General features: G+C 39.2%; 1 protein-coding gene across 1 annotated transcript in view; it reads left to right on the plus strand.

The window, feature by feature from the left end:
* cdkal1 (CDK5 regulatory subunit associated protein 1-like 1) overlaps positions 1–14,778 on the plus strand; it is a gene marked incomplete at its 5' end in the record, with an annotated part of 448,677 nt that overhangs the window by 92,504 nt on the left and 341,395 nt on the right. Inside the window, 3 exons of the mRNA XM_052016953.1 lie at positions 939–1,035; positions 4,109–4,157; positions 13,206–13,326. Coding sequence (XP_051872913.1) covers positions 939–1,035; positions 4,109–4,157; positions 13,206–13,326 — 267 coding nt within the window. The remainder of the gene's footprint in view (positions 1–938; positions 1,036–4,108; positions 4,158–13,205; positions 13,327–14,778) is intronic.

The following is a 14,778-nucleotide window of genomic DNA, read 5'->3' on the forward strand; positions in this document are numbered from 1 at the left end:
TGGCTTTCAGAGATGGTTTCTGCTTAATGTATGGAAGCTGCGGTTGGGGGATGGGGGGGGGGGGGGTGGGAAGCAAAGGGGGAGGGTGGGAAAATGCTCTCTCAGAGTCAGAGGAACCTGGTTGGGCTGGTGAATAACTGTGCCCACAGGAAGCATGTTCTATTGCAAGGGGTGCCATGGAGACCATCCATGTCTACAATTAGGTGACTCAGGCAGGAAGATGCAAGGAGGTCTTTATAAGGAATAATGCTATATGGGTTCACCCCATGACTTTCTTAACTTTAGGGAAAGCTACAATGAAGACACATGCTCTTTGCTTGTTTTGTCTGTTCCTGTTGCAACAAACAAGGAAAATGGACAGTCAATGTTTCGGTTCGAGACCCTTCATCTGGACTGAAAGATAGAAAGGAGATAGCCAGTATAAGGAGGTGAGGGGAAGAGGTAGGGCAAGAACTAGCAAGTGATAGGTGGATCCAGGTGAGGAGGGTTGTTAGGCAGAGGGAGGAGGGAAGTGTGGAAATAGCGACAGAGGTTGGGAGGTTATAGGTGGAGGCGACTAAGAACTGCACATGATGGAATATGATAAGGAAGGTGGAACATGGAATCAAATGAGGGATGTGGGGAGGGCAGATGGGAAAAGTAGGAGGGAAGTGACCCAGTGGAAGGAGTGTGTGGGTGATGGGCAGATGGAGCAGATGTGTTCCTGCTCCAACTATTAAAAGTAGTTGGAACTCATGATGAACTTTTATTGGAGGGTTTGCTTACCTTTGCTTTGTTGTTTAAATACATAGGATGTAAATGTTGCACTGCTCAGTTTAACCTTTATGAAAAGTTGGATAGATAAATGTGCTGATATTTTTTATATGTCCTAATATTGGAGTTGCAGTTTTTTTTTAATCTTAACTGATTGCCTGTAATTCTACTGTAATTCATTTCAGGAAAGCTCAAGAACAAGATAAAAAAGTAGTAGTTGCTGGATGTGTTCCTCAAGCCCAGCCACGGATGGACTACCTCAAAGGATTGAGCATTATTGGGGTATGAAAGTTTTTCTAATGCTTCATCTTCAGAAGTCAGTTCTTTAAGAGGTTTGCCTTGGTTCTTGGGTATTTGTGATCCAGAGCAAGCTTCTTCACTGGGTTCAAATTTGTTAAAAACCCCGAGAGTTGGCAAACTAAGTGTTTAACTTGGGCTCAAACATCTTTTCGGTGCAACATGAAGAAAACATTTTTCTAAGATGGAAGAAAATTTAGTTTCCTTTGATTCTTTTTTTATGGTTTGCAGGGTTTTAAACAGTTCAGGGGAGGAGAACTTAATCCCGAAGAATTGAGGTCAGGAGGGAATTAATTTCAATTGGAATGTTGCCCTTTTGCTGTAGTGGAGGTGGGCTTGGCTGAGTGACAGCAGCCCGCGCATCAACTATAGTGAGATCATTAGGCTTGGCACATTAGCATAGCTGTTTACATCATAAATATATGGTATTAAACTGATTTTTGAATTGATTTAAAATTAAATTAATGCCTCTAGCGTAGTTTCTCAGGGGTCAGGAACCTGGCTAGGAAAAGGAGATGATACTGAGCAGCACTTTACGGAGTTAATTTAAAGCCCAGATTTAAGTTGCTTTGTCATTTTCCTCTAGCAAACATTTTGCAGTGAATTCTGTGGTAAATAACATTTTAAATAAAGTTTTCACTATTTTAAAGACTTTCATAAGGCCAAAGATAGGGTAAAGGGGACGATACTTGTCCTCGGAAAGAAATTGCAAGAAAGTAGGAGCAAGAGTAGGCCATCAGGCCCTTCAAGCCTGCCTCACCATTTAATAGGATCATGGCTTATCTATGCTGGCCTCAACTCCTCTTCTGTGCCATTTCTCCATACCCCTTTATTCCACGATCTGTCAAATATTTATTCACCTCCACTTTAAACCTTAGTAATGATCCATCTTCCATCACCCAACAAGGCAGAGAATTCCAGAGATTCACCATCCTCTGTGAGGAGAAATTTTTATGTACCTCCATTTTAAATGACTGGCCCATTAACTTGTAGTTATGTCCCCTTGTTTGTGACTCTCCCACAAGTGAAAATGTCCCAACATCTATCCTGTCAAGCCCCCTTAGGATCTTCTATGTTTGAATAAGGTCACTCTTCATTCTTCTAAACTCCAAGGAATACAGGCCCAAGCTATTTAGTTTCTCTTGGTAGGACAACCCCCTCATCCCAGGAATTAGCCTGGTGAATCTTTTATACAGCCTCCAATGTTACTATATCTTTTTGAGGTAAGGGGACCAAAACTTTATTGCAGTATTCCAGGTGAAGCCTCACCAAACCCTGTACAATTGCAACAAAACCTCCCTATCTGTGAACTCTAACCCTCTTTGCAATAAAGGCTACAATGCCATTTGCCTTCTTAACTTCTTGTTGGACTTGCCTGCCTGCTTTTTGTGATTCATGCACAAGAACACCTAGATCCCTGTGAACTTGGCTCACTTGCAGTCTCTCTCCACATAGATAATGATCTGCCCTTTGATTCCTCATACTGAAGTGCATGACCTTACACTTCCTCATATTAAACTTCATTTGCCTGTCTCTTGTCCACTCATTCAATCTATCCATATCCCATCTCCAGAATCATGGTTTCCTAATCACAACATGTCCATCCATCTATTTTCATATCATAAGCACATTTAGAAACCTTACATACTATTCCTTCCTCCAGGCCATTGATGTAAATAGTGAACAATTGCAGGCGAAGAACTGACACTTTCACCAGTTACCTCCTTCCAGTATGAAAAGGACCTATTTATTCCAACTCTCTGTTTTCAATGAGGCAGCCAGTTTTCAATCTGTTCCAACACACTTCCTCTGATACCATGGGCTTTTAATTTGTGCACCAACCTCTTATGTAGCACCTTGTCAAATATCTTTTGGAAATCTTAAATACATTACATCTGCAGGTTCCCCTCTATCAACTCTCCCTGTCACATCCTCAAAGAATTAGAACAAATTTGTTGTGTTTTGCATATTTTTGTTTACATGTTCTGCCCTGGCCTATCTCACTATGATTGTCAATATCCTCCTCGCTCTCATCTGCCACTGCTCTTTCATTTCCTTCTGTTCTTGGAGCTCTTCCCTCTCCTAGTAGCAACCCTTGCCCTATTTACAACCCTTGTTATATGACTCTCCAGGGCACTGGTCGCAGCACGGTTCAGGTGGAGTCCATTCCAATGGAACCACGCTCACCTTCCTCAGTACTAGTGCCAGAGTCCCTTGAATCAGAATCCATTTCTTGCATACCAAGCTTTGAGCCAAGTATTTGCCTCTCTAATCCTATTTACCCTTTGTCAATTTGCAAGTGGCTCAGCTAATATTCAGAGATTATCACCCTCGTGCCTGAGGTGTAGTTGAAAAAAAAACTTCATTTCAGTTGAGGAAAATGGCTATGTTTTGTCATTTTATAACCCCCAAAGATCTCTCTATGGCAAGCAGGAGACAATATTAAGCCTCTGATTTCCATAAATATTGACCTCGGCCAAGGCATTGAACTTTTTGAAGTTCCTTCTGTTACTCTGGAGTTTTGGTTTTGTAAATTTTAGGAAACAGAGTGTTCTGATTATGCTATAAACAAATAACACACTTTATGGAAGTGCCCATTAGAGTTACTACTGTGGTAAATGTATTTTTAACAAATTGATTTCTGTGATTTGTGGCTGTTCAATACCTGCATTGAGTGTATCCCACTTCCAAATTCTCCTTAAGCAGAGCTAGAAGCAACCTTTTACACTATAGTGTTCAGAGATTCATGAGAAGACTCTTTAATTTCAGTATATTTTAGATCAATCCCTCTTTACTTATTTTATGTTTTTAAGTCCATTAATTTTTTGACTATTAATTTGTAGAATTATGGGGTATTAGCACCTTGTAAAGTTACTACTCAGGCCATGCTTAAAAAAAAGTTTAAAGAGTCATTTAAGTGATTGTCGACATTCTCAAAATTCCAATTGAAACCAAGTAGCTCCAAAAAAAGTTTAAAGAGTCATTTAAGTGATTGTCGACATTCTCAAAATTCCAATTGAAACCAAGTAGCTCCAATTGCCAATATTTTTCCCTTTAGGTTCAGCAAATAGATCGTGTAGTTGAAGTCGTGGAAGAAACAATTAAAGGTGAGTAGGTGCCCCCATCAGATTTATATGTGTGCTTTACTAACATTTTTCTGCATTTGAATTTACTTCCTTAAATGAAGTTGATGCCCTAAAATGATATTTTGTAATGAGGATAGAGTTTTGTTTAGTTTTCCATTTCTTTTCTAATCACAGCGGACTTTTGATAAAGTTTAACTTGAAATGGCTAAGTAGGCTTTACTATTTGTTAATCTCATCACATGGAATTGGAAATAAGGCTATGTATCTGACATAAACAGGTATAAATAAATTATATTCATGAACTTTTAGCTTAAAATTATAAAATTGTAGTTGTTTGCTGACTTTGGTTCAAATCTTCAATGACAAATAGCCCTTCCTCTATTTGGTAACAAATGATTTTCAGGAGCATTTGCCTTGTGGCTCCACAACTTTCTTCTTAGATACCCGCTTAGAGTCGAGAATGGCCTGCTTCCATGCCAGTTCTGTGGGATCTGAAGTAACTGATGAGGTCAGTGTTGGACCCATAGACTCTGCACTGGCAGAGAAGAAGTACTTGATGGAGCATGCACTTCAGGTTCTGGGGCCAGTCAACAATGTTCCTTGTTTGCTTTGAGCAGTTGTAGGCTGGGGATTCCCTGCAGTTGGTGGGAATGTTGCAGACTTTCAAGGAGGTTTACAAAATATAGGCAAATCTTTTCATCTGTCTACCTGGCAATCTACCTAACTGCAACAGAGCTCAGAATAGAAAATTGTTTTGTGGGGCATGTGAGTGACTTGTCTACCCAGCCAAGTATAATTAGGGCCTCAGTGCTGGGCATGTTGGACAGGGAGAGGACACTGATTGGTTCATTTGTGCTGTAAATGTAGTTGGAGGATTTAGCAGAGATGATACATTTCATTAGTGCCTGCTGTAAGTAGTCCGGACTTAGAAGTGTATAAGAGATTAAAGGTTTTGTTATTTAAACAGTCTTTTTCTCAGACATCCAAAGGTTCTACTGGCTTACTGAATATATTGGTGAATTTCAGCTTTGGTGTCTGCCTTTGCCGAGAGATCACTCCCGAGATACGGGAAGCAATCCATATTTCCTGGAGCTTTACTTTGTCCTTTATTGGCAAAGATGGTATTGTACAGTGAGTGGAGGTTGGTAGGGAGCCTTTGTTAAATTCAAAGCTCATCCTCTTGTATGCTTTGGTGAATGAGTCAACAATGATTTGGAGATCAACCTTGAAACATGTATCTACACAAGGGAAATATTTGTGGTCAGCTAAATCAGAGGAGGATCTGCCTCATACCCTCTCACTTGATGGAGACAAAGGCTTAACTGTGGTCAAAGGAGGCCATGTAGAGTGGTTGGTGCTGTTCCTTGCATTTTGTTGGAGTTGTCCCATAGTGAAGATTGTGCCCTTATACTTCTAGGTGAACAGAATCTGTACTGTGATTTGTGGAATATCTTCTGAGCAGTGGAAAGGAGGAGTAGGGCAAAGGAAAAGAAGTGTGCTGCTGAAGGCAAGGAGATCACTATCGGTGTAGTTGGATTTGTCATCTTTCTTGAAAATGGTCGTGATTGTGACATGTCTGAGTCTTCTGGGAGCAGAGCTTGTGCATTTGTGATTGTAGTTCCTCGCTGCCAGGTTATGGAACTTCAGTAGGGGTGCTGTCTGTTCCTGAGGCCTTGTTTCTTACTTGACATGAGATCTTTTTGATTTTTTTTGACAGTCAAGGGTGGTGGCAATGATGGACAGGATAGTTTGCTGTACAACAGAGTCAACGTCACTCACATTAAAGACAGAGTCACAGTCAATAGTTTAGTCTTTGGAAGAAAAACTGATGTGATTGTGATTATGCCATTTTTTATTCTATGTGTCAAGGATCTTTATTAAGTCACCAATTGAAATTGTGTTTCAAGATGCCACAAACAAGATCTATTATTCTGGGGCTAAATGGACTATTTTGATAGTTTGTATCATTGTGGCTTGAAGCTATGAAGATCATGCAGTGTTCCTACCAATGCAATATTAATCAAACTCTCAGTATTACTTGCACTTGGTAGCATTGGACCTATTGATATGACCAGCTGCTATGTTGTGAGCTTTAAGGGAACAAAATTAGTGCTGAACTACATTACATTTGGTTTCTGTAGATTTAGATCCATTGTGGAGCAGACCCTTTTATATTGCCATCTCCACTTGGATTACTACCACGAGCAGCCACTGCTAACTTTTTGCATGTGCCATAGTAACAGAACTTACATAGAACATGGTATGCACTTATATTTTGGTGTGTCATTATGGAACATCCATTTGAATGGTTACTTAGTGTTTTTAAAACTGCCTTTGAGGTGGTTTTATGTAATGCCAGAATTGCTTAAGAAAGCAGTAACTATTATTAAATGGTCCAATTTCACAGAAGTATTTTCAATCAAATTTGCCCTTGTTTCGGAAGGATTTACAGCAGGCTGCTCAGCTAATGAAAATCTGATTGTTTTCACATGAAAACATCATTTAAGACTCTAGGATGTTTACCTTTTCTTTTATCTGTGAATGATACATATCCTGTGCCATGAGCCATACAGTCTAGTTTGTTTTTCAAAAGCTAGTTTCAGCATGCCTGTGTTCTAAATTGTCGGGGAAGAACAGTAAATGTATTTCTTGCCATGTTCATGGCATGGCGTGACTAGGCCACTAATATTGGATAATTTATGTTAAGAGTAGAACAGTCAATATTTTTCAGAGGAGACCATTCCACATTTACAGGTAAATTTACATTTACATTAAAAAAAGAAATAATTGCAACATTTATTCTTTCAGAAGATTTTATCCGAAGCAGGTGGTGTCTTTTGTCAAGGTGTATTTAAAGTGTCCAATTATAACAGTACACATGGTATTCTTTTGATCACTTACAAGATGTGGGCATCACTGGCAAGGTCACCAATTTTTGCTTGTTCCAAAGTGATGGATGATGAAAAAGTGAATTTAACATTTGTAAATGGAGTAGAAAACTGCAAATGTTGTCAATTGGAAAGAAAACGTACTGGAAGTATTCAGCAGGTCAAGCAGCACCCATAGGAGCAGACACAGATGGAAGAATGAAAGTTTCAGATGAAAGACTCTTTGTCAATACTGGAAAAATGAGAAAACAAGTGTGTTTTAAGTTGTAGACAGGTGAAGAGAGTGGAAAGTTGTCCAGGTAGCAACTACTTCAAAAAAAACATCAATTAAGAGGCAGAAGAAAAAGAAAGAAACAAATTGGAACAGAAAGATACTGCTACATTTATGAAGGAGAAGAAAGGGGTTGGTTACTTGAACTTGTTGAATTCAATGTTAAGTCCCAGAGCTGCAATGTTTCTAGATGGAAGAAGAGGTACTGCTCCTTGTGTTTACATGGGCATCATTGGAATAGTTTACGAGGCCAAAGATAGAGATCAGAGTGGAATTGGGATAGAGAATTAAAGTGCAGGTGACTGGATGCTTAAGGGCATGTTTGAACACTGAATGAAGGTGTTCAGCAAAGTGGTGACCCAGTCTGTGTTTGGTGCAGAGGAGACCACAATGTGTACTAAATTGAATGAAATGCAGGTGAACTGATGGTTTACCTGGAAGAATTGTTTGGGTGTTAGATGGTGAGAAAGGAAGAAGTAGAAGTGTCATTTGGAATTAATGACTTGGAACAATTGGTGTATTCATTGTATTCTTAAGGCGACATCAATTTAAGGATCATGGTTGCAAATAAAGCATCAGCATGGTAACCTGTCATGGTCTGTCTCTGGAAAATGCTGTCCAGATACTGTAAGCTTTTTTTAAATTTGATAAAGTACCTGTTTTACTACATGGAGACTTGAAACTGCAAATGCTGGAATCTGGAGCAACAGACAAAAGCTGGAGCAACTCAGTGGGTCAGGCAGCATCTCTGGAGGGAAATGGAATGGTCTTGACCTGAAACATTGACTGTCCATTTCCCTCCATAGATGCTGCCTGACCTGCTGAGTTCCTAGTTTGATTTCCCTGCTATTATCCAATATCTTAGAAGGGTGTGCTGGGGCATGGTATCATAAATACCGGTCAATGAAACAGTGACTGACATGGAATTCCAAACACCAGGTGTGAGTCCTCCCAATTGAGACAGCATGTGGATGTGCACTATGTGGTTCAATTTAAATAGTATGCAATGGAATAAATGAGGGTGCCAGAACCACTGGATTTTCAGGCAAGTAACTTGTTTAAAAATTATATGAAGAGTGGAAGTAAGAGTTCAGATTGCATATTGAGCTTGCTGTGGTAATTAAACCAGACTTGCTTATCAGAGACAGGATTGTTCGGGGAATCTGGGACTCCAGCCTGAGAGAGAATCTACAATGTGAGGCAGAACTAATACCAGAAAAGTACTTGCAGACATCTAAAGTTGTGGAGATGACTAAAGCCGGAAATGTTGGATGGTTAACAGCAGAGAGGATATATGGCGAAGCAGCAGACTAAAGGGAAAGTAGGGCCAAGCAGGCTTGGTGTTCCAGATATTGTGGATGGTAGAATAAAAGTCCTGCATGTAGGAAGGAGGGCACCCAATGTGGATTTCCACAAACAGTGCAAGATGAAGACGAAGTGCGATGTTCATGGAGTGGACAAGATGAGCGGGACAGAGGAGGTCAAACTCAGAACATGAGTTGAAAACAACGAAACAGTCTGATAGAATAGAAGATAAGATTCAAGGAGCCAATGTGCTGTATCCCTGTTTTTTTTTTGAATTTCTTTTGTTAATTATCCATATTGTTTTTGAGATGAAGAAACTGTACAGTAATAAGTTAATTGCAGTAGGCAATCAAAATTCCAAAGTGCAGGGTGAATAGATATTCTGTCAAATATGATAAGTGCAAATCTCTCAGGCATACATGAACATCTTGTGATTGCAACAGCAACACTTTCCAATTACAGTTACCATATAGAAACTTTACCAGGTACCCACGTGCAAACTGCTATATTACAACAGCCCAGACTGCAGTGGAATTACAAATCAACGAGGAGTAATTAGAATCTAATACTATCGAGAAAATCCTGCATTCTGTTACAAACAGTTTCAACTTTGATTTTAGTGGCTCATTGGCCTGAAACACCTGATGTGGCTTTCTTAGTAAAAGTGAGCTATTCTTGAATACAGTTTCTATTTTGTGGGTTGTGCAGCTCACAATACCCTTTATTATTCTAGCTATTGATGCTGAGCTCACTAAAAATTATCATACCACAGGAAGTGCCTCTAGGCATTGAGGCAGTTATCAACTGGTTTGACTGGCACTGGCAGAAGGTGCTTTTCTTAGTTCAGAAGTTAATTAAGTTCTGACATAAAAGTTTGCTTTTCTTGGTGGTATTTTGCATATGTGACTCAATACCCCTGGCAGGAGATGCAAATTTGGGATTAAAAAAAGGGCTGTAATTCAAGTACTTAAATTGCTCATTAGCTGTTAGCCATAGTTGTTGAATGTCTGGGGTATCATGGAGACAACAGAATTGTGTATGAATAGTCCTCTGATTCAGTTTCCTGAAAGCATGTTTATTAATAGATGCTGCATTTCAATACAATTCCAAGTTATTTTTCCATCACTGAAACTGATTTAGAGTTGTCTAGCTTGTGTTTTGTGAACCCAAAAGTCAATTGAAAATGATGATTCATAACCTATTGAAATTGCAGGTATTCTCTCTGAAGCACAATGCCATTTGTAAGAATCAGTAAAAATGAATGAACAATTTGATACTCATGATATACCAACCAGATAGGTTATTCAGTCCAATAATAAAAATAGGTTCATGAGTTGGAACTGTAGCGTCATGCGCATTATCTGCTTATCATTTTGTCCTTTTGATCTAATGAATCAACCTATAGACAAAATGTTGTTTACCTCCCAACCTCAAGTCTGACCTGTAAACTTAATACACAGGACCCGTACATGCCCATTTGAGACAGATGGAAACTTTTTGTCCTTGATGCCAATCACATTTCAATGATGCAATTTTAATAAGCAACAATGCCCAGTACTATGTTAAATCTAACAAGATTGGTTTCAAATGTCAATCGGAAGTGGTATTTAAAGGGATTCTGTGCTGCCAGAAGTTACATGGGTGTCTGTTCAATGCGTCTGACTATTGGATTTCAATGAGCTTTCCCTAGAATTTGCCTTTCCTCTACAGGTATTCTGCTTCTTTACATTCTGTAAGCACAGTACTTACATGGATATCTGGGTTCTATTCCTGCCGTTCATGTTTGATTGCTGCAAGCTGGCTCTCTTCATGAAACAGTAATTGTGCCTGTCTGGGCAGCAAAGTGCATGAGGCATTGGATTAGCCATAATCCTTATTGGATGGTAGATCAGGGAGCATATAGAGTTTCCTCTTTTCCTCATATACTTACAAATTAGTGGGCTGGTGATGTGGTCAGGGAAGGAATCACTCAGAGATTAGCCCATACTATTATCAATACTTATTCAGCCCATACTGTTATCAGCATGAAGTCAATTTTGTTTGCTCTTCTAGATGGCTGTCAGGATAGGCAGTATCCTGTAGCCAGGCCTGCTCGCTATGTCTCTCCTTTTACAGTGAAAGTCATCACGACCTTAAAATTTTTGCCATGAGCTACTTCCACACCACTTAGGCTTATAAACCTACACTCGCCTCTCCTTAAAGCCTGCTCTTACTTGGAGAGGGCTCTGTGTGCAGTCTTCTGATGGGAAGCTGGCTCCTGCTGATCAGAGAGCTCAAGTATAGTGCAGAACCATTCTAATTGAAGTGGTGACAAGTCCCAGGAATGCCTTGAGAGTGAGTTAAGCCCTGCCCCTGAGCTGACTCTTTCCACTTTCTCCTTCAGATAATCCCTTAAACCCACCTCTTAGGCCAGAATATTGGCTTCCTCTCAAAATATCTCCCCCTTTATATCTGTGATATTCACTGACATTCAAACTTATTCAAAATCCATTAAAAATTAACAATGCTAAAATAAAAACAAAATATTAAAACCTTAGAAAAGAGTTTAAAAATGTATTTTATATCAATTCATCTGAATTAGAAGGAAACTCTTCCTTGTGCTTTGCTCTGCAGTTATTTCTAGCCTTTGAAGGGAATGGTCTCACAATATGTGACCATACAGTTCACAGATTTCCCATTTGTTTGCACTTCCCTGTTTGACTCCACAACTGGTACTGTGCAGTTGTACTAGGATCAGTGATCAACGGAGCAGAAGTGTTGGAATTTTTGCTTTTGTTTAGCAATACCGATTGTCTGTTCAGTCATGTAGTAAACAGTTATGAGTAGAGCTGCCAATGTTTGATCTGTAGACCCTGGCCAATGTGGTTACAGGCCATCTCTGGGTAACGAACAGGTTCCACATTTACTGATGTCCCAAAGTCGATTTTGTCCATAAGTTGGAAAATGCACAGCTTGTTTGTATGTAGGGGTGTCCATAAGTTGGGCGTTCGTATCCTGGGAACAGCCTGTATCTATAATGAGCCTAAAGACTTGCTCTTGAGATCATTTATGAACCATGCTGTAATGAGAAAAAAATTAAAGCAGTAAATAGTCACGATGCGATTTGAAGCATAAATTAATTTTTATGTTGCATTACTTTGTTAATTGTATTTATGGTTTTACTTTATTCCAATTCAGCATCCCCGTTTTATTCAAGAATTTGCAATCAGCACAGCATCAAGAGCTACATTGTTTAATTAATACTTTGGAGCTGTGAAAAAGTGAAGGGATGAGTTACTTAAAATTATTTTGCTTTAATGTTTTTAATTATTTTGAATATTTTTAGATGTTTTTAGCTTTTCAAAAAATATATTACCATTTTTTAAATATTTGTTTAAGTGTTAAACTCAGTATCAGACATCATTAAAAATCAATCGCAGCTTTGACTGCTGGCAAAGCTTCTGACTTCACTGCAGTGTCTGAGCTTCAGCCACAGCACTGGACATGGAGATGCACAGGGCCAGCGAGAGTACACCATTTGAATTCTGCTGCCAATGATTCTTCTCTCTGTCACCTCATGATCATGAAATGTGGCTTTGGATAGATCGTAAAAGTATAAGTAGAGGGAGAAGAAATACTGAATAAGTCATAAATGCACGATTGAGATAATTTCCAAAATGTTTTACAATGGAGGGACCTTCAGAAATCAGTCAAGGAGCATGCAAAGCTAACAAAAACAAAGGCAGGTGAGGTGAAGGTAAAGCAACCAAGGTCCAAATATCAGTTTGCAGCAAAGTAATGATGCCCTGTTTGAAAGCTGCATAGATCAAGTTGGTGTTAAATGATATATTAGTGAGGTGTGTTGCCAACCATGTTATTCCCAGGGTTGAGAATTGCTTGTTGTGCACAATATGCTTTTTCCACTTGATTTTCCCTGCTCTTGAAAATCATTGATTTATTGAACAACTTTAAAATGGATTCATTACCAGGCAGCTAGCCCAAAATGGTTGTCGAGTTAAAAATCACATTCTGTACTTCTGCTTTGTACCTTACAGAAATAGAGGGTAATTTCTTTTGATGCTATTATGAATGCATTCCCGTAACTCATATCAATTAAAAACGCTTAAAAAACGAAACAAAATTCATGTAGTTGTTCTTCACTACTAAATAACAAATGCTGATGCTGTATTATTTCTTTTCTCAAGCAAACTAGGGACATACTTAAAAAAAGGAACAGCAGTCAGTTACTTAATAGAATTGTATTGAAATTCATTGTTCAGAAGTTATCATGCCATTTGACAAATTGTAATTGTGTGACGTGTTACCATAAGCTGATATTTAAAAAAAACAATGAGTTTTTCTATTCCATATGTTTACTGATTTGTCAGGAGTCAACTAAGAGAATGAGGAAGGAATGACAATACACCACCCTGAATGTTTTTCTTAAGCAAGTGATTGGTGAGAAAAATATGGTTGATGGTTAATTCTTAATTTCAAATCAAAACATGCCTGGCATGAGATTTTTTTTTTAACTTGTTTTTCACAGCATGATAGTTTTGAATATGAAAATTGCCTTTTCAAATTGAAATTTCTGGCTGAAGTGAAACAGTGCATTTTGTTTTGAAGGTCACTCTGTGAGGCTTCTGGGTCAGAAAAAGGAAAAGGGGAAACGGTTGGGGGGAGCTCGACTGGATTTGCCGAAGATTAGGAAAAACCCTTTGATAGAAATCATTTCCATTAACACTGGGTAAGCTTCTTTAAAATACACCTATAAAATATTTAGCAGTACTTAAGGATGCAATTTATTTCTAGTGCTCCAGATTTTTAATTGAAAGAGGTTGCCAAGTTCACGCCACCTCTGAAAATGCACCCTGGGATTTATGCCATTTGCAAGATTTCCCTTGTGTTTTCATTGAATTATGGTGCTGCAATAGTTTTCATCCATATGATATGATACTATAAGATGCCTAGAGCTTTGCGTTTGTGGAGATTATTTCCACTGTAGTTCTGTGATTAATCTTTAACATCAGTGCCTTTCTTTTTTGTTAATCAGCCATGTGCCACGAGTTTGTGTAAATCAAATCTCAAAGGGGATTGGTTGACAAAAGGCATTTCAAAAATATAAACAGATCACAATCAATGTGTCTTTGTGTGGTTGTTTAAGATGATTTTTGCATTTCTTCCTTTTGTGTTTTTAGTTCTGTGTTTTCAAACCACTGGGTGAATCTGAGTTTGGGATTGATATAAATCAGGCGAGATTGTGTTTGGTCTGAACTGCTGCCCATGGCCCTCCTGCTAATTCTGCAGCTGCTGTTACCTGCAGTGGCACCAGTGGGATCCTTTATACTGAAGCTCTCTACTTGTGAGGGAGAGCAGTCACTAACTGGAGACCGGGCCTCAGGTTTTGCTCAGTGGTGAGTCCAGTGGGAGACCAGAAATACTGGCATCAGAGCTCCAACTTCAGTCCAACTTTAACTTCTGAAAGCAAGCTGAACATTGGAGGATGATTAGAGTCATACGGCGTAGAAACAGGCCCTTCGGTCCAACTGGTCCATGCTGACCGAGATGCCTATCTAAGCCAGTTCTATTTGCCTGCATTTGGCCCGTATCCCTCCAAACCTTTTCTACCCATGTACCTGTCCAAGTGTCTTTTAAGTGTCATTAATATACCTGCCTTAACCTATTATTCTGAATAATAATGGGATACCAATATTTTAGAATGGTTTCTTTTATAACCTCAAGTAACATAATTCAACATTCTTAATGTATTCAAATCCCTCTCCATGTCAGTCCTTGCATCTGCAACTTTATCCAGTGGTTTAACCCTTAGATCACTATACTTCTCCAACTCCAGCTTCTTGCAACACCTCCAGTCTCTTTTGCCCTACTATTGCGTCCCATGTGGCAAGTTTTCAAGTGGCTTGGCTGGGCTGACTGGTAAGCTTATACTATAAGGATAGATTTATTTTGGAAAAGATACTGCAAGTGAGGACCCAGATTGGCAGGTCTGGAAAGGGCCAAACCTTTGACTCCAGTTGCTCAGATTGAGAAGCGAGTGGTGAAGAGCAAGACTGAGAAATGATTGGAGGACAAAGAAAGGGACAGTCAGAGTAAATAGGGAGGGTGGGTATGCTGAGGTGAGAGGGTGTAACATCATTCCACGGATGATGTGTTGACTCCCATTTCCCATCCCACCCTC

Source organism: Pristis pectinata, chromosome 5 (genome assembly GCF_009764475.1).
Source record: "Pristis pectinata isolate sPriPec2 chromosome 5, sPriPec2.1.pri, whole genome shotgun sequence".
NCBI classification, from domain to species: domain Eukaryota; kingdom Metazoa; phylum Chordata; class Chondrichthyes; order Rhinopristiformes; family Pristidae; genus Pristis; species Pristis pectinata.